The following is a 24,343-nucleotide window of genomic DNA, read 5'->3' as shown; positions in this document are numbered from 1 at the left end:
TTTGCACTGAAATATCTGCATGTGATACCACGAATTTCAATGTGTATTTTTTTTACTTTAGCGACATTCGCTCAAAGTAATTTCCTGAGACTTAGTATGCTGTCTAGAGCTATCTCAGAAGCCAGTTTACTTTGTTTTTAACACTTAAAAGATGAGTAGGACCTAGTAAAAAATGTCAAAATTTATAAAGTCACAGCAATTGATGCATTAATGCAACTATGTGAAGCCACCCGAATTTTCTATTTGCGTGTATTTTTGCTTACCGAGAGAGTTCTCGTGGCAAAGCATGGTGCTTTTGGAATTATGAAAGCGTAATTTATCAATGTCAAATCTCATTAATTTGAACACACTTAATTCGAACTTCCGGTTAATTAGAACTGACGCTGTGGTCCCGTCAAAGCTATGTGTATTCCAATGGGCCAAGACGCCTAGTAATTCAAACACGCAAGCAGTTGCGACGGTTAATTCGAACATACTGCGCTCCTAAAATGCTCTCAGCACAACGTTCAATCCAACGGTGGCATCTCTGACACCTCAATGCAGCGCGCGAAGAAGGAAAAGAAAAAAAGGAAGGGCTGGGGCGAAATGTTTGTTCTCTCTCCAATGCATACCGGCCAACCTGGCAACAGAGAAATTCGTAAAACCTCCAAGCAGGGTGTGGAGGGGTGGTTACAAACTTCTTTTAAAATGTGTAGCTGCGATATATTTGCCTTTAGGGGCAAGCATAATCATGTTTTGTCACCACAAATCAAATCGGCACACTGAATTATTTCCCCCATTTTTGGCACCAAAAGAAAAAAAAGCAAAAAACATTGTGAAAAACAATGGGGGAGGGGGTCCCAAACGCAAGCGCCAACATCGGCGCTGCGCTCTCATAATGGCTTGGAGTGGCCCAACACATGAGGGTAGGGTTTTTCACTAAGATGAGAGCCTAAAAAGAGGAGCGGCCGAAATTTAGCGTCATCAAAACTAGAAAAATATATTTCCGTCAAAACAACTCGCGTATGTTTTCCTGGGACACCCGCCAACAGACAGGACGGCGCAACTGGCTGCCGCGAAAGCGCGGGTCAGAGCTTTGGCTTTGCTCGCTACTAGACACTTTGACAGGAATGGCAAAACGCTTCTAGCCTTTTTTTCCGTCTTTACCACCTTTCATCCTACCGCTGCGTCAACCACGTGCTCTTGGAGCTCGTAGATCGCTATCGCATCACCGCGACAGCGGTTTTGTGCGCGGTGGTTTGCGGCAAACGGTACTTTTGTTTTCAATTTATGTGCCTTCACTACTAAGTCGTTTTATGCTATCTATGGTGGCAACTGCTGCAGTTTTCTCCACAGAGTTTGCGGAAAGCAGCGTTGCTTTTACTGGTCGAACGTTGGCCGCGCACACACTTTAGTTCTGTCAGCAATGTCGTCGCCATACATGATAGTGTCGAACGAACGCGGTTTTGTCCACAGGAGTTGTGGCAATGACAACCACATGCACTGTACAAGACAGTGCGTGTGCTTGTCGCACGCTTACTTCCGAAGCTTCGAGCACACTGCTCTCGATCGGCTTTCGTTCGATGGTTTAGGTACTAAAGTTCATATCACACGCCGCGATTAGAAAAAGTGTTCGGAATATTTTAATTTTGGCCCAATTAACACATGAATTTGGCTGGGGACTTTCATGAATTCGTATCTGTCCCGGTTTCGCATCACTGATACTCTACTGTAAGTTTACATGAACGCCTCTCAAATTCGTTTATAATGCGATGGGCTCGCAAAAAGCCTGGAACGGATTGGCCTGCATTTTTGTCAACGCAGCCAGATCTCGAACACACATTTTGATTTTCTGGAGATTTTCATGGCAACCCTACACACGGAAGAAACGGTCACAATCTGGGGGTCTTCCGAACAATGCGGGAGACTTCGCAAGTATGTGATGGTAACACCAATACATATGGTTCTCTCCTGGTGGCAGAATATAGCACGTCCTTTTTGTGGCCTCCGCGACCACCTACGGCAATGCACCGTAGCCAATTGCGGAGGGCACACTATTTTACAATTTTTGTTTTTTATCGGAAATGAAATATTTTTCGTAAATTTCAGGCAAGATTTGTAAGATTGTACGCGCGATCGAAATTCGTACATTTTGCGGAAAAATCGGAAGAGTTGGCAGGTATGCAAATGCCGATCTGGAACACGCCTGTGCCACGCTTTTCCTTTTTCCGTCCCTACCACGTAGAGACCCTTCTCCTCTCAATGCCATGCACGGAAAGAGAGGAAAAAAAAAAAACTGTTGTGGAGTGGTGGTGGTAGTGGTTAGAAGAGGAAAGAGAAAGAAAGGCGCCCAATTTTCGCAGCCCGGTAGGGGGCACGACGCAACGCCTCCGCAGAGTGTTGGCTTTCTCTCAAATGCTGATCTGCGATGCGCCAGTGCCACGCCTCCCTCTTTACCGTCCCTGACACCTAGGGACCCTTCTCCTTTCAACGCCGTGCGCAAAAAGAGTGGGGAAAAAAAAAAGAAAGCTGCCGTGGAGTGTTGGTTATCTCTGAAATGCCGATCTGCTTCTTTCCGCATGAAAACGCTCCTCCTTTCTTGTCACGGGCTGGCCGCACCGCAGCTGCGGTGCAGAGGGTAGCAGCGGAGACGCAGTCGTTGTTATCGTCTTAACACCTAGTATATATGTGTTAGAGGCCTGTTTGCAGGAAGGCAAATAATTCTCTCATTAGACTAGACCGCTGTCTCTGGTAATTAAAACATTAATTAAAATTATTTAAGTACTGCCAGGCCGCAATCACAGTGTCTAGCGATTTTATGATTTCTGACGTCGTACCGGGAGTCACATAAAACTGCCCAGCGAGCCACATGCGGCCCGCGGGCCACAGGTTGCGGAACCCTGAGATGGACGGTTTGGCGCAGTTTGGCGCAATTTCGTCAATTTTATCAGGTTGGAGCAGCAAATTTCGTTTGGCACACTTTGGCGCAGAAGTGGGATCCCTGCATACATGATTATGGGCCAGTGTGGGCCCCTTGTAACATCAATATTAAATTTCCCCAGGAAAGTGCACTGCTTGAGCGTTCCCAGTGATACAAATAATGAAGAATAATGAAGTTGAAATAGTCAGAAACACTATGTCACTGCAAAAAAAAAAAAAAAGAGTTTAAAGTACAACAAGGCTTGTTTATCAACAAAGTTACGAGCTGAAACAGGTTCAGAAATCATATTGCTGAGTACCAGTACTGCTAGCATTGAGGTTAGCTGACTAATACTGTTGAATGCAAACTATTCAACAGGTATTTTTTTATATTTATTCAACAGGCTAGGTATTTTTTAATATCAATTTGATCAAAAGCTTCCTTAGCTTATTTATGTTCCCGTCCCACTTGTACAACTTTTACTACAAGACCTCTGTCCGTATTGAATAATCTCCACTTTCGCCAACAAACATTCTTACCACCAATACCAGAAACGGCGTCAACTGCTTTCTTTGCGGTGGGCTGGGAACCAATATCCACTGCTTCCAGAATATCTGCAACAAAGTGTAAGCACTGTTACTAAGGAAGAGGTAAGCGATTTATTTCGAAACAATAACATATGATAGCATTGTAATTAAAACCAAACACTATTGACTTACAGCTCTTTGACTTTTTCCAGCAGAAAGATTGCCTTTTATGGCAGCGATCATTGCACATTAATCGCCACTGCCTGCTTTGTCTAGAAAACGTGATAGCCTACTCGCAAAACATCAAGGGCAGTACTTCTGGAAAAATTTATCCATTGATAAGGCGGGAGATTTCGGCATTTGCCCATTTTTTTTATGCATTAAACTGAGCACAGAGTATCAAAACAGTCATGTTCAGTTCATCAACAAAATAGAAAGGACATAACCAGACATTTTCAGTCTGGAAACATAATTCAACCCTTTTAACAGTGTTTCCCAAAAAGAAGAAGCACGAGTCCGTGACTAAGCACCAGCTAGATTCTGGTGCACACTTGAGAGATGCAAGTCTGCCGAAAGTGATTGCTCGTTGAATAGCACAATGCAAGCGAGAATCATCCCATGAAAAAGAAAGCTACCATGTACCAACACATCCATGCACCATGACTCTGACATTCTCACGTGGAGACCTCAGTGAATGCAATGAGAGGTCCACACGATGGCGAAACTGAGGATGAATAGTAGCCATACAGTATACACAATTAAATTTGTGCTGTTTGCGGATCTGCAGTGGCAGAGCATGTTCAGTGCTGGTTATTCATGTTCACAAGCACAGTGTCTAACATGAGCACGATGAGATATTCGATAATTCATCAAGCTGAGAGACTTAAGATTATATTGTCTGTTGAAAACAGCATTCATGGGCACAAGGCATGCCATTTGTGGCTCATGCGTGTCGGCTTCAACATGGCACAGTTTTTATGGACAGTAATTTGCCTTTGCGCTGCTTCGGTAAAGAGCTTCAATGCATGCAAAATTCTGCGAAAGATTGAACTGGTTTTGCATGTACAGCACTTCGTTTGCATAAGACATTGCCTGCAATGTGTGGTGCCTAAAGCATGCAGTGTGTGGTTTGCTGCCGTTTTACGAGACTCGCAGTGCAACAAGACCTCTGAGTAAGATAGGACAGTAGTGAAGACTCCGCTCGTTTGCAAGGGGCACAATCTGCAACACTGGTTCTTGCTTCAAAGTTTGTTCAACAGATGGTGCTACAAATGAAGAAAAACTGAGGAGGAGCGATGCCGGTCATCGAGCTGAGCCATGTGTAGGGCTTCTCTCCATCGTTGCTATAGCAACGGCACACAATCACACTTTGCCGCGTTCCGGCGTATACTTGCCCACCTATTTTGTTGAGCACTCTTCGCTTGGTGCTCTTTGCGGTCGCCGCCACCGGCCTCAGCCGTTAAGCTCATGCGCTGATATTGTTGAATGATTTCTATGCACCTATAGACACATGGCGTTGCGCGTTGTGAGCAGCACAAGCGAAGGAAAAAGTGTGAAGAGGAGTGGAGGGGGAGAGCTAAAGAATGAGTTAGACCACCAGGTTTATTCTGAGAGAATGCATTGTGCGGGGGTGGAGTCAGCATTCCTGTCATATCAAACTACGAGGGTGGGTCTAAGGTCTAAATGAGGAAATTTATGTATGTATCATTGCAAGTTACACAGTGCATCTCCCTTTCTCCCCTCCCGATTTTCCTCATGCTAAATGTGCACGTGAGTGTAAAGACGAAAGTTAGGGGTTACGTGGAGGGGAAAAAAAAAGCGCTGAGGCACACAAACAAGAGGCACACAAGATAGGCACTCATCTACGAAAGTAGTCGTGGTTCAACATGGACAGAGAGCATGCTTGCTTTAGGTGAAAGCTTCATTCAGCTTGGTGTCCACTCCAAATTTGTTATTCAAATACATGTAAATAACTAAAACTCCTCCAACTTAACATTTGAATTTAATTAAAGTTGAAACCTAAAAAAATTTACTAACACTTTGAAGTTGAAGGTTTACTATAAGCCTGAATCATTTCAGATTATATTACCAAAGTTCAAAAGCAAAAAAAAAAAGACGTGTGAGGTTTACAAACATGTAACTCGGCACCAGACACAGACATTGATCTTCTGTAAACTGTATCTCGTGGAGCACCCAAAGATTTACGAATTGTATATGAAAATTCACAATATATAGTTTAACCTGCTTATAATGAACCTCCATATTACGAATTTTTCGATATAATTGTTCTATTCCCCGCCATTACCGAATTGAATCACATGTATTTGTGACCTCTATGCAACAAAGTAACAGCAGGACACATTCTTGATATAACAAATTTCCGCCACGAACAATCTAGAAATTTTTCAATCTAGGTTACTTTGGCACGAGCATGCATTTTCCGCAGTTGCCCCGTCGCCGATAAAGCGCTAAGCGGCAGCGCCGCGCTCGTGGCCCCAGCGACTCCCAAGCAAGAGCGAGTGCTCGTTATTGAGCACAGGTGGGCGCGAGGCGGGCAGGCGGGCCTGAGCCTCATGAGCCGCTGGCGTTGCCACCGTCCTTTCCACCGTAGGCGTATGCGCGGATGTGCCCACCCCTCCCTCCAAACTAAAAACAAAAAATCACAGCATATCCACGGAGTGAATGATGATGGGCGAAACGTCCGTCAGCCCGTCCGTGCTTACATCCGTGCATCCATCCATGAGTAAATCTGTCTGTACGTGCGTTTGCCCATCCGTCTGCCCGACCGTTCATGCGTTTGTCCGTTCGTTTGTCCGTCCGCGCGTCTGTCCATCTGTCCGGTGCCTCTGGTGGCTACATACAACAGCGGTGGATGGACAGACCCACGCCTTAAGCAGCTTCGCCCCTAAAAAAAAAGCTACTCTAGTGTTGGCAGTGCCACGCTTTTAATTAGCGTCATATATGTCGGGGCCACCGTGCATATGAAAGGCGCCTCATAGAATAGCTTTCTGTGGTATCCGTGTCGTTCGCTCTCCGTTTTCGACAACGTGCGCACATGCATGGCTACTGCGCGAGCATGAAGTGGCTCCTGACAAAATTCAGCTTTGCCTTCTTTCTTTTTTAAATGCAGACAACCATGTTGTCACCACCGACGGAATGTCAGATTAGGCGCTGATGGAAACTATTTGACACCACGATGACAATGACAGATCTTCGGAGGTCAAATCGTCACGCGCTTCCGTTTTGCACCACGCCGCGAGTTCGCGGGACTCTATCATTTGCAATTAGTTCTGGCAACGATACGACGGTGCATCGAATGCGATGCAATGAATTTGATAATACAAATAGCAATGTGATATGAATTAAGGCTGGCAGGCAACTCTTTTGTATCCGATGTCACGGAACTTCTACAAAACATTGGTGTAAGTAAACATGACCACTCCAGGGCAAAGTCACACAGTCTCTTCGCACTGAAAGTGCACTGATGCTTGCCGAGATAGCACGCACGCCAGCGATCATGAGCGCGCCCTCAAAATAAAAGTTCATCGTTGCTAGATCTCCCCCCCCCCCCCACATTTTGTTCATGCTCGTTCAAGACGTGTGGTTCCTAGTCTGTTGGAGCTTTCGACGGCACTTCTAACACACGGGGGGATGTTATCGCATGCGCCCTCCAGGTGATAGAGAAGGGCTGGCTGATTTGATCTCTTCGTCTTACAATGCGCAAGGGCATGTTATCAATTTGGACTTGTTACGGAACATGGTGGCAATGACAAAAACCCGGCAAGAGTGTTCATATAAGTAATAACACAATAATAATGCATCTTCTAGTGCCAAATAAGTGTTTTGGGTTACCTCTGCCTTCAGTTCCCATTATGTTTAATTTGTGCATTTATTTTTCTAATTTTCGCACCGAACCTGTATATAACGAAATCTTCTTTATGATAATTTTTTTCGAGAGTTTGTCAATTTGCTTATATCCAGGTTTAACGGTATGTGAAATTAGTAGCAAGAATGCGTTAGTAAAGGCATTAGTAGCAGACATACGACATGTGCAGAGCAGATGACAAAACGGATAGGCAAACAGACCCAAGAACACGGCAAAGCGCAACCGTGTCGTTGCCATAGCAATGACAGACGGAGTCTCTGCCACAGATCTGCTTGAGAATGAAGTCTCTCCTTCGCCCTTTTTCTCAATTCGTAGCGCCATCTGGCGAACAGGCCGCTAAACATGGGAAGGCGTTGCAGAAGGTGTCCCTTCCAGACAAGCGGAGTCGGCCCTCTGGTCTTATTTTACTCCATGACAGCGAAATTATCAAACACACATGCTTTACACCTGCTCCCTCGCCTTAGAGCTTTGCGTTATCTGCGAGTCTTATTCTATTGTAGAGAATGGCATAAAAACAGCAAATCAGCAAACACTGCACATAGCTTGTTGAAGATTCATTCCCAAATTACCTCCTTGGTCGTGGCTGCAAGGGGCAGAGCCACCTCTTGTTTTAGAATGTTTCACTTTGGGCTGAGCTGAAAAAGAAAAAAAAATACATGGCTTATTTCTAGGACCTCTTTTTTTCTTATTTAAATCTCATGCCATGCAAAGCAAAATAGCAGCAAGTTAAGTTTGTACAACTTCACTTTTATGCTCAATGACATTGTGGTCCATTGTCGGGCAGAGCCCAGCAATGCGACATTGCTGGAGCAGTCCACTGTCAGACACCTCCAGACAAAGGTGCAGGCTGTTTAAATTTCATGGTTTTTATTAGTGTGATTTGCACACATTGTTCATTTACTTGATGCGCCATCTTTTGAGAGATATGTGAGCTTTGTTTGTTGATGTTTACTTCTATTGTACACTAGGGTGCAACACAATGTTCAGAAAGGCTTCTGAAGCCCAGAGCACTTTGCCATGCGTGTCGTTCATAGAGAAGCTAGTCAAATTTTCACCGTGTGTGTTTTAAGGTGGTGAATTTAGTGAAAGCAATGACAACTTTGTAATAGTACACAGTACTAGGCTGGGGTGTCAGCCATCCTCTTTATTTTTAACCTCTTCTTCCTCCTCGTTTCCCCCCAACCCTGCCTCACGTCCACGTACATTCCCCTTCTTTGAAGACTCATCCCTCCTGGGGTGATACTTGAAAACGTTTCCAATGGTCGCAAACTCCAGCACACCATCATTGTTGGTGTAACCGACCCTTTTGAGAATGCCATGTTGCACTGCGATCTGCACCACGCGATAAGGTCCCATGTACACCTGCTTTATGCCGGGAAGGCCTTTTCTGACAAGCACCAGATCGTTCAGTTGTATCTGAGGTATCCGCGTGTTGTGGCGACGGTCAAAGTTCCTCTTCATACTTTCCCGGAATCGCTGGTAGGCTTCCGAAGGTTTTCGTTCTTCGCACAATTGCAGGCGGTCTGCAATGCAAAGTTCTTGATCAGCAGGAAGCACTGGTACCTTTCCGAAAGCTGCAAAATATGGACTACAGCCGATGCTCGCAGTGTGCGACCGATTGTGATGAGCGACAGCTGCTTCCAAGCAGCACTTCCATCCACCCTGAAAACCGGGATACATTGAAATGAACTGCTTCAAATCCCGAATCATTCTTTCAGCCATGCCATTTCCTGCAGGATGGTACGGAGCGCAGCGTCGCAATACAACTCCTCGTTCCTTCGCCCAATCTTGCAAACGCTGACTGAGAAACGCTGGCCCATTGTCTGATATTACTATTTTCGTATTCTTGAACATCTCCCGACTCAAAAGAGCGATCACACTATTTGCGTCTTCCCTTCCCGGCCGTGCAGCCACTATTCTTGTGCACTGGTCTATTGCCACTAGGAAAGACTGCGTTCTTCTTACTCCTGCAGCCTTTTTCTTGAGCTCTGCGAAATCCAGATGAATGACTTCAAATGGTACGTCGGAATGTTGAGGCAAAACCATCTCGTCTGTTCTCTGAAGGTACTTGGCTTTGTTAACTTGACATTGATGACAAGACTGAGCGTACCTTTGAACGTCCTCTTTCATGTGTTTCCACTGGAAACGCTGACGAATCTTCTGATATGTCCTCCAAAAGCCGTCATGTCCACCTGAGTGCGGGGAGTCGTGATAGAGCTCCAAAATTCGAGGCACCATTGTTTCTGGGACTGTGAACTTTCCGTTATGGAACTTAAGTTCTTCAGTTCCCTCCCACAACAATGTTGCGTTGACAAAGGATACGGGTGTTGCAGTAGGTCTCCAGCTTGCAAGCGCGCGTCGTTCCTCAGCTCGTGTGGCCCCGGTATTCCTTACAGCAGGTGTCATGGGTGGACGTTGGGTTCCTAGGTCCTGGAGGTAGAGGTTTCGCATTCCCTGCAGAAGTTCTTCGACCGTCTTGGGTCCTCGCATTTGTATTTGCTTCTGGAGGTCCGGACTTAAACCATGAATGATAAGCGGAACCACAGACGTCTCAGGCAAAGATGAGTCCGCCAGCTGTAGCAAGCGCCTTTTCTCATAAAAATAGCTGAGTGCAGATCCAGACCTGTATTTGAACGCGATTGCTTTGTCCCATAGCAACACCTTGTTCTCGCTGAAGGAGCTCAGAAAGCTTGCTTTCCACTCTGTCCATGGTTTGTTGCTGTGAGCGTTGAGACGCCATTCGTACCAACTCTTTGCTATGCCCGATAGGAATAGTCGCATGTTTTTCACTTTATCTTCGTCGCTGTGCCAGTAGTTTTCATTGCATGCATACTCGTAAAACGTGAGCCAGGACTCGGGGCTACTAGACTCTCCGTCAAACATGTCTGGCTTCACTTGTTCGCGACTCGGTCTGCTTAATCTTTCCGTCGCGTTTACAAGCAAGCGCATTAAATCATTTTGCTGCCTATTCTGTTCTTGGTGCAGTTCAAGAAACTTGTTGATCAGCTCGATGGAACTGTCAGGCGAAGCAGCGGTAGCAGGCTTCGCGTCGTTTCTTACTGGAGTCAGCACGAAATTCTCATAATCCTGAAGTTTCATGTTGATCCTCACCGTTCTTTTAGCAAGTAAATGGTCTGGGGCTATCTTCTTTTTAGTGCTTATATAGGAAACAAATGCGTCAGTGCTCACTGCTTCCGGAAGAGCTAGTTCCTCTTCATCTTGAGGCATTGCGGTCAAGATCCGGATGCCACCGCGTTGATTTGCTCCAATGGTGAAGTCCACCCACATCTTGAATGTCCGCACAGAAAGTATACGCGGCTGCGCCAATTTGTAATAGTACACAGTACTAGGCTGGGGTGTCAGCCATCCTCTTTATTTTTAACCTCTTCTTCCTCCTCGTTTCCCCCCAACCCTGCCTCACGTCCACGTACAAACTTTAGTGAGAAAAGGAATTACATGCCTCCATGAGATAGTGATGACAGTGATTTTATAGCATAGATCTGCCTACAAAGTCAGCTTCATTTTTGGGTGTTCTTACAAATTTCATAATTATTAGGCCCACAAAAGCTGCATATTTAATTTACCTTCTATAAAATCACAGGTGCAACAAACATAGACAGAATTAATTAAAGGTGCATTCATCCAATTTTTGGCAAGCACTAAGACTTTTGACAATGTAAAAGAAGATTGTAAAATGAGCCTCAAGTTAAAATTTTCTTTCAATCGGTGTAATAAACCTCTTTTATCTATGAGCATTTAATGATTATTTTAGTACCCATCAAGTCCATGGCTTACAATGCATGATGGTTTACGTTCCATTGCAGACTCGGTCATTCAATACTCGCGCTCGCTAGGCCACCTATGCTGGTGTGCCAGAATGGCCTAAGCCACCTGGTAACATGACCGAATGTGCACATCTCCTCATCTCTCCTTTCCCGTAAAACTCGTGGATCCACGAGTACCTGTGAGTATGGCGTCAGAAGTATGACCTGAAATAGTGAGACACTTCTATGAAAGTTTGATGAATTTTACGTTTTTGAAACTCTTAAGAATGCCGAGAATTTATGATGCAATCTCCTCGTTTACATAATTTAATGAGCCCCACAACCCCTTCTCAGGTTCATTAACACAGGGTTTTCTATAAATACACTAGAGAGAACTCTTGCGCTAGTGTCTATGAGAGCTGCAATGCACGGCGTTTCAGCGAGCATGAAAAAGATGGGTAGTACACAGATTTGTGTAATCTTTGTACTTCTGGCTCCATTTGCGTTCCCATGGCTTGAAGCTGTTTTGTCATGAAACGAAATCGGCAAGTGCTCAACAGTTGTGCTTCACCACCTAAATTTTTTAAGGGGACATTAAGGGTAATCATTAAGTCCACATTGATTGTCGAAATAGCGGTTCAGAAACATCGCCGTGTTACTTTTGTGCCAAGGAAGTGCTTATTTTGAAACGAAATTACATTTTAGTGGTCTGCATTGCGTTCCTGCCTCAACTTTCTGTCCGACGTCACTGTTGCCATGCACAACGTTGCCCAGCTTTACTGCACGGCTGCGGACGCTAGTAGCAGCACAGGGAAAGTAGCGACGCCACAGCAGCAACAACGACCTCTGAACAATGTTTAGACATGGCCTTCAAGATGCAGGCGTGCTTGGTTCCATTGGGCCCCGCTAGATGGCATGATCTGTACAGTTTACCCAAGCAAAAAGTAAATTTTTGAACCACTCACGCCATTCCACACAGTAACGTCTGGCGGTGCTTTTTTCCAGAAATCAAACAGAAATGAACAAGCAGCGTTTCATTATGTCTCTTGATGCACGAAAGGTTCTTTATTTAGTGCAGCTAGTTAGATTACTTGTGATTAATTGTAGGCAGTACCTCTGATGTAATGGGGATGATTTTGCGAATGTCCAATCGTAGCACACATGTTTTCATGCATTTACCTTCTTTTCTCGACAATTAGGGCACTGCTGATGATAATATTGTCATTTTAGACGTCATACATTGAGCTTTCACTCTGACATAAATTGTTATTTGACTTCAGTGTCCTTTTAACCTTACCATTTCAAATCGAGTCACAAAGTGCAAAAGGGTTCGTTCTTTTTTTTTTTTAAACAAAAGCAATAAACAAAGGCACAAGTGCGATTCGAGGTCCACAAGTACAAAGACTAAGCAAATCTGTGTAATACCTATCATTCGCATGGTTGCTGAACAATCGCAATGTCAGAGTCCCTTCAAGTTAATTTTAGGCAACACTATGTTCATTAGGTGTTAACTTTGATGACTGCTCGCACTTGCAGCAAATACAGACAAAGATGTAGTTCGTCTATGCCCAGGGGGCAACACCTACTTTCCCATCAAGGATGGATGTTCGCGCAACACAAGAGTGAAAGTTTTTGATCACGGAGCACTAGTCTATCTACTGTGAAGCCTGTTTCATGTGCATGCATTCATCATATGTATGGCTGCTCACCATCCATCAACCTCCAATTGAGCAGAGGGTCATAGACAAAGGCTTCAAGGACAGCCATTAGACTGTCCTTGTTCCCACGCAGGACCTTCATCACCTTTGCACAGGTCATTCGATATGTGCCCTCAATGCCAGTCACCTATGCAGACAAAAATATCAAGGGTTACAAAAGAAAATTTTTCTTGCAAATTCTATGCGAGAGAACTTGAGCACATCTTCCACAAGATGGGCTAGCACAGTGGTTCTCAGTCGCAGAGGTGTTGGGGCCCCCTGTCGACTGCTGGAAGTGATGGGTGAGCAAGGGTTATAAATGTTCACAACATGCAGTATGAAACAGGTGCCCTTTATTGCTAGCTTGCAAACAATTGTCAAACAGAAGTGCCACATCAATTCGACCTAAAGCCCTAATCAATGAGTTGTGCACTCTTCAGCCACATTCAACCTGTTTCTAGCTTTTTCAAGAATGCAGGCCTGGAAAAGGCATGCTCACATGCATAAGTCATAGAAAACCGTAGCAAAAGTTTTACAGTTATGACTGTGAAGAATGGGAAACACCTCTGCAGTCATAATGCCTTAGAGCTTGCTACGGGAAATGTTGCCTTCATTGGTTTTCTTGTGGACTCCACCAACTCATTTTGTTCAGCTTCAAAACATTCATGTGCAAATCAAGTCATGCCAGCTACATAAGTTCTTGATATCATCATCTTCAGAGGTGTACTGAGTTAAGGGAGGATGAAAGGGCCTTATAACAGCACAAAATCGTAAAAAATGACTTCCAGAAATTGCAATTTGAGGTGTTTATAGTTCAAAGCATGTTTTGTAAAAATCTTTTATTATGGCAGAATACCACTTCTTTTTGTCAAAAGCTTATTAGATGAAATTACAAATGTATATAAAACTTGAAATGTAATTTTCCTGGCATTTTTATTTTTGTGAAGTGAATCTGCCTTGAGGCCTTGAGGGAGTTTTGAGAAAGTTTCTGTGAAGATATCTCAACAAACTTGGTACCATTCTTATCCACAGCATTCGAACTACAGGCTAAAGCTTTTCTTTTTCCCTCAACCTTGATAGAATTGTAATTATATGATAAATGCCAAGTATACACTGGAAGCTCACTTAACCTCCCCAGTTTCAAAATTATTTCTGATCAAGGAAATAGCCATTTCGACATCTATTTTTCTTTAGCCTGTGGGATGGACCTTTTAGAGGCACCATGTAGTTTTGAAAACTAACTTTTTTATTGCGAGTTACCATAACGACCTATAAAAAATTAACTAATTATAATCTGGAAAGTTGTCATTACTTCTCCTTTAAATGAGATATTTGAAATCTGTTTGCAGATTTGCAATCTCCATCCAATAATACACATGCATGGTAATTTTCATAATAATAAGATAATAAATAAAAACACTTTTCAGGATCCTCATCCCCCCTTAACAAAGACAGGATGAATAAAATATGGGACAGAAGACATCGAGCTAAAACTACCAACTGGTTTGTCATCCGAGACAAAAAGAAATTGTAGCCTTGTCAAACACATTCACTAATGCTCATAAAAGAAGATTGACAGGGCAGGGCATTGCAAAAGCGGGAGACAATGAAATGGATGTAAAAATGAATGTCATATTTAGACAATCCCTGATAATTTTTATAGTTTTTGTGGCACTACCACATACCCCACAAAGACAAAGTATAAGGACGTCTGATATTCTAGATTATGAAAATCTTTTACATTTGATTTTTGTGATTGTCTGCGCTGATTGCATGTCTCAAGTGAAATTAATTTTTTTAACTACTGCTACTGTGTTGAGAAAGAAAAGTGGACAAGGTAATGGCAACTGCTGTAGCTTAGTGGTAGACGATCAGACGTCTTATTTGAAGGCCGTAGGTTCTGTCCACGATAAACTATTTTTTTGTCCACTTCTTCACATTTACATTACACTTGCTAGTAATAACCTTCCTTGGCATTATTGTCTCTACACTTGCTAGTAATAACCTTCCTTGGCATTATTGTCTCATAGTTCTCATTGATATTAAGTAAAAAAAAGTGAGCTCTTAAAGCTTTCACTTCTTTTCTTCGTGAATGAACCTCGTGGCTCGAGCTTCAGAGCTGAGTAAGCTTTATCAATCAATGAGTGTTATCATGACAAAAAAAGGATTATTACAAAGTATAAAATATACAGACGAGGGTCCTAAAGTTCGCGACTGCAACGGAACTCTCGGTTCTGGTTACAAATGAATAAAAAAATTATAAAAGCAAAATGAGCAAGGAATACACATCAAATCAAAGTAAGGCACCTTACGCAATGAAAATGGAAAGCAAAAAGCAGGAAACCAAAAACACAGCATATAATGAATAAACTTTAAAGCAGCACAACTTTGGTACAATTGAACAAACAAGGAATGCATAAACGACCATCGAGACAAAAGCGTCGCCGTTGCTGTGGTAGCTGAGGAAGGTACGAATGACAGTGATCACATCAAGAAGTTCGCGTGAACTTAGTACTTGCCTTCGTTGCTTTCGTCAGTCTTGTCATTAGTCTCATATTCTTTGCGCACACTTTCAATGGTAGAGTATTAGGGACTGCTAGCAAGCAGTCTAGGCTTGTGCAAATGTTGAAAGGTTTGACTGTTTGAATTCGCTTTGATATAAATTTATATTATTGAGATTTCTGAAGTATTTGACGCCCCCCCCCCCCCCACAAACAGTCACAGTCACAGTCACGGAATCGTGACGTGAATGAAGGAAGCAGAACAGAGCGTCAACCGTCGATCTGCTGACAAGCGGCGATTCGTGTCGACATTTATACCCTTGCCATCGAATATTTTAGCATTATCGCTAGCAGCGACATAGGTTCCCAAATAATCTGTGACGTTCCCAAAGTGAGTGTAATCTTAACAAAACGATCTACTAAAGCCTTGAAGCTTCTCGAACATCATAGGCACGGTTTGCTCTGAACGTAGTCTAACTGGGTGATAACAAAACTTGAGGAAAAGAACGTGGCATTGCCCCCCTCTGAAAGAGGCATTGTCCCGATGCTTTAGCAGAAGACGAAGGTAGAATAATAAAGACAAACAATAAATATAGCAACAACAACAAAATGCAATCCTCTGGTTCGCACATGAAATGGCTTGAGACACACGACATGGATGACTTCAGGTCGAGCACGGAGCCGTTGAGAGTTTATACTGTCGGAAACGACCTCATAGTCGAGCGGGACGAGACGTCAAACTACTCTGTACGGTTCGAAGTACCGTCGCAGAAGTTTTTCACTGAGCGCACGTCGGTGTATCAGCGTCCATACCCAGACACGGTCCCCGGGCTGGTACTCAACAAAGCTTCCTCGAAGATTGTAACGGCGGCTGTTGGTCGCCTGCTGATTTTTGATGCGCAGGCGGGTGAGTTGACAAGCTTCTTCAGCGCGCTGAAGGTAAATGATGACGTAGAGGTTCTCTTCGTCAGCGACGTTTGGAAGTCGAAAGTCGTTGCCGGGCTCCTTCCATAGACCAACTTTTACGGCGTCATCTGCGTTGTTCCTTGAAAGGCCGTATTGTACCCGAAGGTCACGTACGAAAGGATGGCGTCTCATGTCTTGTGTTCAACGTCGACGTACATGGCCAGCATGTCGGCAATTGTCTTGTTTAGCCGCTCGGTGAGAACATTTGTCCGGGGGTTGTAGGCGGTGGTGCTGCGATAGCTTGTCTGGCTGTGTCTCAAGATCGCTTGGGTCAAATCAGTAGTAAAGGAAATACGTCTATCGGTGATGACAACCTCTCGGGCGCCATGACGAAGGACGATGTTCTCAACGAAGAACTTGGCTACCTCTTCAGCGCTACCTTTGGGTAGGGGCTTTGTTTCGGCGTAGCAGGTGAGGTAGTCAGTAGCTACGACGATCTATTTGTTTCTCGAATTTGATGTCGGAAATGGCCCCAGGAGGTCCATTCCGATTTGTTGGAATGGTCGGCAAGGTGGTTCGATCGGCTGAAGAAAGCCTGCTGGCCTTGTCTACGGTGTTTTGCATCACTGACAGTCTCGGCATGTCCTAACGTAACGAGCGATGTCAGCGGTGAGGCGCGGCCAGTAGTACCTTTTTTGTATCCTCGCGAGCGTGCGCAAAATACCAAAGTCCTGCCGTTGAATGATCGTGCTGGGCCTGGAGGAGTTCTGGTCACAGAGCTGAAGGCACCACAAGAAGGTAGTTTGCTTGAAGCAGCGAGAAGTTCTTCTTTTGCAGAAGGCAGTTTCACAGTGAAAGTGACGTAAGTGCCCGTTTGAATACCTTAGGAACAACGAAGGTTCTGCCCTCAAGGTATTCGATTAGGCCCCTAAGTTCTGGGTCAGCCCGCTGGCGTTCAGCAAAGCCATCAGCAGTTATCGTTCCCAAGAAGCAGTTGTCATTCCGGTGTTCGGGCGCCGGTGGGTCGATGGGGGCTCGTGACAGGCAGTCGGCGTCGGAGTGTTTTCTGCTGGACTTGTAAATGACAGTAATGTCATATTTTTTAAGTCTCAGGCGACCTGGATGATCCTTCAATTTAGCTAGCCAACACAAGGTGTGGTGGTCGCTCACAACCTTGAAGGGCTTGCAGTAGATGTAAGGACGAAACTTTGTCGTCGTCCAGATGACGGCAAGGCACTTTTTTTCTGTTGTGGAATAATTGCTTTCAGCGTTGGATAGTGACCGGCTAGCGTAACTAATAACCCTTTGCAGTCCGTCAGTTTTCTGCACAAGGACGGCGCCGAGTCCTACGCTGCTTGCGTCCGTGTGCACTTCTGTTTCGGCGTTTTCGTCGAAATGCACGAGTAATAAAGGTGTCTGCAGGCGTCGTTTCAGTTCCCCTAATGCTTCCTCCTGTGGGGTTTCCCACTTTAACTCGACGTCAGTCCTCGTAATGTTAGTGAGGTACTCGGCGATGTGGGCAAAGTTTTTGATGAAGCGCCTGTAATAGGCGCACAGGCCGAGAAATCGACGCACGGCCTTTTTGTTGGTGGGCATTTCCCAGGCGCCGAAGATGCTCATCGAAGCTTGAGCAAAACACGACGATGTCGTCTAAGTAAACGAGACAAGGCTGTCACTTCAATCCTGCCAGCACTGTGTTTATAACGCGTTGAAAAGTCACAGGTGCTGAGCAATGACTGAAGAGCATAATTTTGAACTTAAAAAGGCTGCTTCGTGTTATAAACGCCATTTTTTCTCGGTGTCTCTTGTCGTCTTCGGAGTCTATTATTCCGTCATCAGTGAGACTTTCGCCGCGAAGTTGAACAAAGTTAGGACCGCTTGGGAAAGCCCAGAAATCCGTACAGCCAGAGGTCACCTAGTAATACCAGCGGGAATCTGCACAGCCAGAGTGACCATTAACAGCCGCATTTATCCCGCCAGCTTCGTCGTACTGCAGCATTGCTCGAGAGATGTTATTCTTGGAATGGACTTTCTGAACCCCAATGGTGCGGTCATCGACCTGAGAGCAAGGTTGATAACACCATCCACAGAAAAAGCACTACCGCCACGCACACCATCAGGAAGTCGTGCCCTGAATGTGCTGGAAGAAGTCACCATCCCTCCTTGCTCAAGCGTCATAATTTCTGTCGGCACCCCAAAACCAAAAGACTTCGAAGGCGTCGTTGTAGGCAATCAGCACCTATTGCTCAATTGCAAATATGCAATGTTTGCATTGCAAGAGGAATCGCTGAGCTATGGGGAGAAAAATCAACAGTTATGCTCATGAATTTGAGCAACATCGACGAAATTATGAAAGTCATCAATGCTTTCACCCTCGCCGATACTACAGAACCTACTCCATAAAACGAAGCTTCTCACCCAGCTTTCGACATCAATCCGAGCCTTCTGAAGCATAAGCAAGAACAGCTTAAGGCCCCGCTCCTGCAATACAAGGACTGCTTTTCGTTGTCGTCGAAAATTCGCCAGACTGCAGTCGGGAAACATCACCTAATAACAGAGGAAAACGCCAGGCAACTACGGCAGAGCCCTTACAGAGTTTCGACGTGAGAACGCGAGGCCGTTAAAAGACAAGTCGACGAAATGCTACACGACGACATCATCCAACCGTCTAAGAGTGCTTGGGCATCACCCGTGGTGTTAGTGAAAAAGAAGGATGGAACCCTACGTTCCTGCGTCGATTATCGCTGCCTCAACAAAATCACAAAAAAAGATCTTAATCCTCTCCCATGGATAGACAGTGCCTTGGATCAACTCTACAACACGAAGTGCTTTCCGTCGATGGACCTCAAGACTGGCTAGTAAGGGCTCAGAGATCAGCCCTGAACAGAGCCGGTGTACTGCCCACAGTGCGGTGAGGCGCGGCAGACTGTCGATGGCGAACGATAAGGTCGTCGGTGTGTCGACTGCACTCCTGCAAGGTAGTCGGCGATGTCATGCGGTTGTTCACCCCGCTGTGGGCCCGGCGCGTTGATGTCGAAGCCCCGTAGGCCCATCTGTCGGTACTGGCAACGGTGGTAGGTGTGGCCGGCCTCACCGCTGTGGTAGCAGAGCGGGTGGTTGTTAGCAAACGTCGGTTTTTCTCGGCACAATGCGCTGACCCCCTGGCGAACGGTAGGAGGTCGGTGGTGGTGGTGGCAGCGGTGGCGTCTGGCGACGGAAGTGTGACAAGGCGGCGTTTTGGCGTGGGCGAGGAGGAGGGGCATGACGGCGAGATGCAGCAGCATAGCTCATGGCTGAGGCTGCGCTGGAAAAATTGCTGGACTTCCTGGCGTACAACGTCGGCGATCGAGTCAACGGGATGCTATGAGGCCGGCAACAATTTATGCAGCTCTTCCCGTACGATCGCTCAAATTGTTTCATGTATGTCGTCGGAGCCGAGGGTGTTAACAGCTGTGCTGTCTTGCATCAATCGGCGATCGTACTGGCGGGTACAAATTTCTAAAGTCTTCTCAATTGTCGTGGCCTCTGAGACAAACTCTTGAATGGTTTTTGGTGGGTTCTGCACCAGCTGAGCGAAGACGTCGTGCTTTACCTCTCGCATGAGCAAATGGACTTTCTACTCCTCGGACATGTCGGGGTCAGCGTGGCGAAAGGGGCGGCTCATTTCTTCCGTGAAAATGGTGACATTTTCATTGGGCAGCTACAACCGGGTCTCCAGCAACGCAGCGGCTTTCTCTTTGCGAGCGACGCTCAAGAACGTTTGCAGGAATACGCCGCAGAAAGAATCCCACATTTTAAAGGCCAGACTCCCGATTCTCGAACCAGGTCTTTGCCACGTCTTCCAGATAAAAGTAGACGCGTTGGAGCTTCTGTTTCACGTCCCAGTGGTTGAGGGCAGCCACCCAGTCGTAGGTCTCTAACCAGGTCTCTGGGACTTGAACGATGACCCATGAGAAATAGATGGTTGCCTTGGCTGCTGCATCACAATAGCGGGCTGTGGCGCAGCAGTTGCCACCGTTGCCGCGGCCCAGGTCATGGCCCTGATCTTCCAAGCCTTGCCTTGCAGAGGCCCATACTCCCGAGGCAAACCCTGTTGCCTACGGCTTGTTCAGTGCTCTTGGCTAGCGTCTGTGTCTTCTTTGCGGCGTGGGCAGGGTTCACGGCTTGACGGGAGTGTCCAGTACATGAATGAAGCAGCACCTTCACTAGATGTCACGGGGTCGTGATGTGAACGAAGGGAGCAGAATCCAGGTTGAAGAAGATACTGTTTATTCGAGCTGAACTTGTGTCCACGCAAAAAGAAAGTAAGACAGTGGCACTGATAGCAGCGAACCAAGCGTTGGCCGACGATCAACTGACAAGCAATGATTCGTGTCGGCATTTATACCCTTGCGATTGAATATTCTAGTGTTATCGCTAGTGGCAACATAGGTTCCCGAATAATCTGTGACGTTCACGAAGTGGGTGTAACCTTAACAAAACGATCTACTAAAGCCTCGAAGCTTCTCGAACATTATAGGCGCGGTTTGCGCTGAACGTAGTGTAACTGGGTGATAACAAAACTTGAGGAAAGTGGCATATTATATATATATATATATATATATACATATATATATAAAAAAGAAGGTGAAAAAGAACGTATATATATATATATATATATATATATATATGAAAAAGAAGGCCCTGACTTTTGACCTCCATGGTAGTGCCGGTGGGAGATTTCTCCTGTGCATTGTTGAACAATGAAAGTTCGAGGCGTACGTGTTAACGAAAAGCGGACTGCGTGTTTCTGCGTCCGCTCGGCATCATCTGCCTCTCATTGCCCATTAATTGTGATTGGCATGTTCCAGTAGAAAACACGAGTCCATCACTGCGTGCTTTGCGCCTCTCCAGGTTTCTTGCGTAACACCGCGATGAGCCCCCGCGTTCATACCACCGCCAGCGTAAGCGTTAGGGCCCGCTGCTTCGAATCTATACATGGTTCCCTTTAGCGAGAGATGGTGCAATTTTTAAACTTCACTTTCCTCATCATAATGAAGAGGCAGCATGCACTCGTGAGGAACGATGCATTGATCAAGGCAAGTAATAACCACCAATTAAGATTAAATTTGTGCTTGCCTTGGTGTTTGCTTTTCATCACAATAAGTGCTTCCACCTCTCAAGACAATAAAATGCGTCTGCACCTTTCATTAAAATTCTGTGTCGGATCCGTACACATATTCACTAATCATTCCATTTCACAGAGCGGAACGGCTGGCAAATTTATTCACATAGGCATGACTCACTCTTTATGCTCTCAGCTGCAGAGATTGCAGGTTCTGTAGTTACAAGGGATTGCTACCACTTGGGTACATTCCAGACACCAAGATGGCAGTACAGCCCACTAGTGCTACATAAAATCAGTAAACAATCATGAATTCACAACTTATGACTAGGGAGATGATTCACGCTAACTCATGCAAATCAAAATAAGGCACTAAGAGAGCCATACAGCAGCAGCGTTATGGCATGTTGCTTACCTCCATGGCATTGATGAGCATCCGGGTGAGTCGAAAAGGAATTTTCTCTGGAAACTTCTCACGTGTCATGGCAACTTCAAAGCAGTCTCCAAAGTCTATGTGCAGAATCTTTCCACTCAACCGGTCCAACATTAAGTTGGAAGGATGCCTGACAAAAAGGAGAAGAAAATTTGAAAACGCAGAACTCTATATAAGCTAAGAATAGTTGAAACGTACTTAGTTGAACCCAGATAGGCTCAAACCTAATTATAACAAAGTTGCAACTTATACCAATATAAGTTAAGTTTGTTACATCCAAAAATTTGTTAAAAGGCACATTTCTAACACTAAATATTGTCATGTACAAGAAAAACACCCGTTCAACAAGCCCCACTTACCTCCTCTTCGTTCACAAGGACATGCGGGACGACATACAATTCGCGTGTTATGACAAGCCCACATATGATCATCTAGGTTACTCGCAAACACTCGCCAAAGTAAGCGAGACGTACTACTGGCCTGGATTTTTGCCAAGCGTGAAGCAGTACGTTAAAAGCTGTCGTGAATGCCAGCGTCGAAAGTCGCCACCAAGCAAGTCGGCTGGATTACTTCAACCAATAGACCACGATCTGGCGAGCCAGCTTAACCGAAGCGCTTTATTGTTGTAATAAGGTGGGCGTCCGAGTGGTTATGTCTGCCCCTGAAAAACTGTCCAGAATATGTCACCAAACTTGTCCTGTTTCAAAAGAAAAGAAAGGTTGCCAAATTAAGCATCGCAATAAATATGTTGAGTGTGCACAGTCGGTTGTTTACAGAGTGCCCTTGTCATGTGGTCTTGTTTATGTGGGAACAACTGAAAGATGCATTAATGAAAGGCTAAAAGAGCACCACAATAAAGTGCAGAAGGGTACCGATGGTCACTTGGCGATCCACTGTAAGGAGTGCGGTTGTGTGCCTTATTTCGATAACACGTGCGTGCTGTATGGGGACAGAGATTTGTTAACCCGTTTGATAGTAGAAGCGGTTGAAATGACACGTGATGATTTTGTTTGTGTTAGTGCACCCTCTATCTTGCTCACGCGGAAAGAACTATGTTTTTTGGATGGAGTGATAGACAATAACGTATAGTAATGTACGGGACTGGCACGTGTGCTTTTTGATGTCTACCATTTTTTATTCTTCTTCTCTTTTTCACCCCTTTTATAAACTCTGACGTTTGCAATAAACGTTTAGTTGAAGTTAAGCGCTTGTGTTGTGTGTTCTTTGTAATAGTGGCTGCGCTTCCTAGCAAGAAGGTTGATGATGTAGTCGTTTTTTCTGAAACATTCCAGCAACATCTTCACCGTCTCAGGAGTGTGCTGGAGGCTATTCGATCAGCAGATCCTACACTCAAACCAGAAAAATGTCACTTTGGTTATGAAGAGCTCAAGTTTCTCGGCCATGTAGTGAATGCGAGAAGAGTTTGACCTGATTCCGACAAGCTTACCGCTGTAGCCACCTACTACTGACAAAAAGGCTGTTCAGCGCTTTTTGGGCTTGCGCGCCTATTATTGACGATTCACTAGAGGGTTTTTAAAGATAGTGAAATTCTTGACCCGCCTTGCACGAGATGACACACCGGTATGGGCTATCGAGCAACAGGCTGCTTTTCCCAAACTGCGACAGCAGATTTAGTCAGCACCTGTTGGGCATTTTGACGATGACGCTGACACAGAGGCTCATACTGACGCCAGTAACATCGGTCTCAGCGCAATGCTCGTCCAGGATCAACACGGCAAAGAACGAGTAATAGCCTATCCCAGCCGCTCACTGTCCCGTACCAAGGTGAATTACACGACAACAGAAAAAGAGTGCCTTGCAGTAGTATGGGCGATCACAAAGCTTCGCCCATACCTCTATGGTCGTCCATTCAAAGTGGTGACGGACCACCATGCCCTCTGCTGGTTGGTGAACATACGTGACCCCTCAGAAAGACTGGCCCGATGAAGCTCGCCTATACAGAAATTTAATGTGAGCATTGTCTATAAGTCTGGAGAGAAGCACAGAGACGCTGATACACGGTCGCGTGCACCCGTACATTTAGTCAGTCAGGAAGAAGAGAACGATAATGGTTTCCTGGGCGCCCTTGGCTCATCAGACTTGAGCATATGGCAGCGAGAGGATGAAGAGATTAGACCACTCATTGACTATTTATAGGGTCGTAGCGCCATTATACTTTGCCACCTATCTCGCGTCGTGATGTCTTTCTGCCTCCGAGATAATGTCCTGGACAAAAAAAAAAAAAAAAAGCCAATTCTACAAGCCACGCTCACCTCCTCGTCGTTCTGAAGGACATGCGGGATGACATCCTCTCTGCATGTCATGACGAGCCCACATCTGGTCATCTAGGTTACTGGCGAACACCGCCAGAGTAAGCAAGACGTACTACTGGCCTGGACTTTCAGCAAGCGTGAAGCAGTACGTCAAAAGCTGTCATGAATGCCAGCGTTGAAAGTCGCCACCAAGCAAGCTGGCTGGATCACTTTAACCAATTGACCTCGGTCTAGCAAGCATGCCTAACCGACGTGCTTCGTAAAAGTCCTGTTACTCAGACCTCAATAAACCTTCTGTAGACCCCTGGAGCGATGTGACAATATGTTACAAGACTGTTCTTCCTTTACTTCGT

General features: G+C 45.3%; 1 protein-coding gene across 2 annotated transcripts in view; it reads right to left on the bottom strand.

Annotated features, from left to right (window-relative positions):
- mTor (serine/threonine-protein kinase Tor) overlaps positions 1-24,343 on the bottom strand; it is a 278,630-nt gene that overhangs the window by 10,442 nt on the left and 243,845 nt on the right. For both annotated transcript variants that reach the window (XM_075888782.1, XM_037433800.2), the window contains exons 49-52: positions 21,700-21,847; positions 12,786-12,921; positions 7,882-7,947; positions 3,439-3,513 (exon numbers count right to left, since the gene is read on the bottom strand). In XM_075888782.1, coding sequence (XP_075744897.1) covers positions 3,439-3,513; positions 7,882-7,947; positions 12,786-12,921; positions 21,700-21,847 — 425 coding nt within the window. The remainder of the gene's footprint in view (positions 1-3,438; positions 3,514-7,881; positions 7,948-12,785; positions 12,922-21,699; positions 21,848-24,343) is intronic.

Source organism: Rhipicephalus microplus, chromosome 3 (assembly GCF_043290135.1).
Source record: "Rhipicephalus microplus isolate Deutch F79 chromosome 3, USDA_Rmic, whole genome shotgun sequence".
NCBI classification, from domain to species: domain Eukaryota; kingdom Metazoa; phylum Arthropoda; class Arachnida; order Ixodida; family Ixodidae; genus Rhipicephalus; species Rhipicephalus microplus.
The sequence above is the reverse complement of the archived record's forward strand: the minus strand, read 5'-3'. Positions and strand labels throughout refer to the sequence as shown.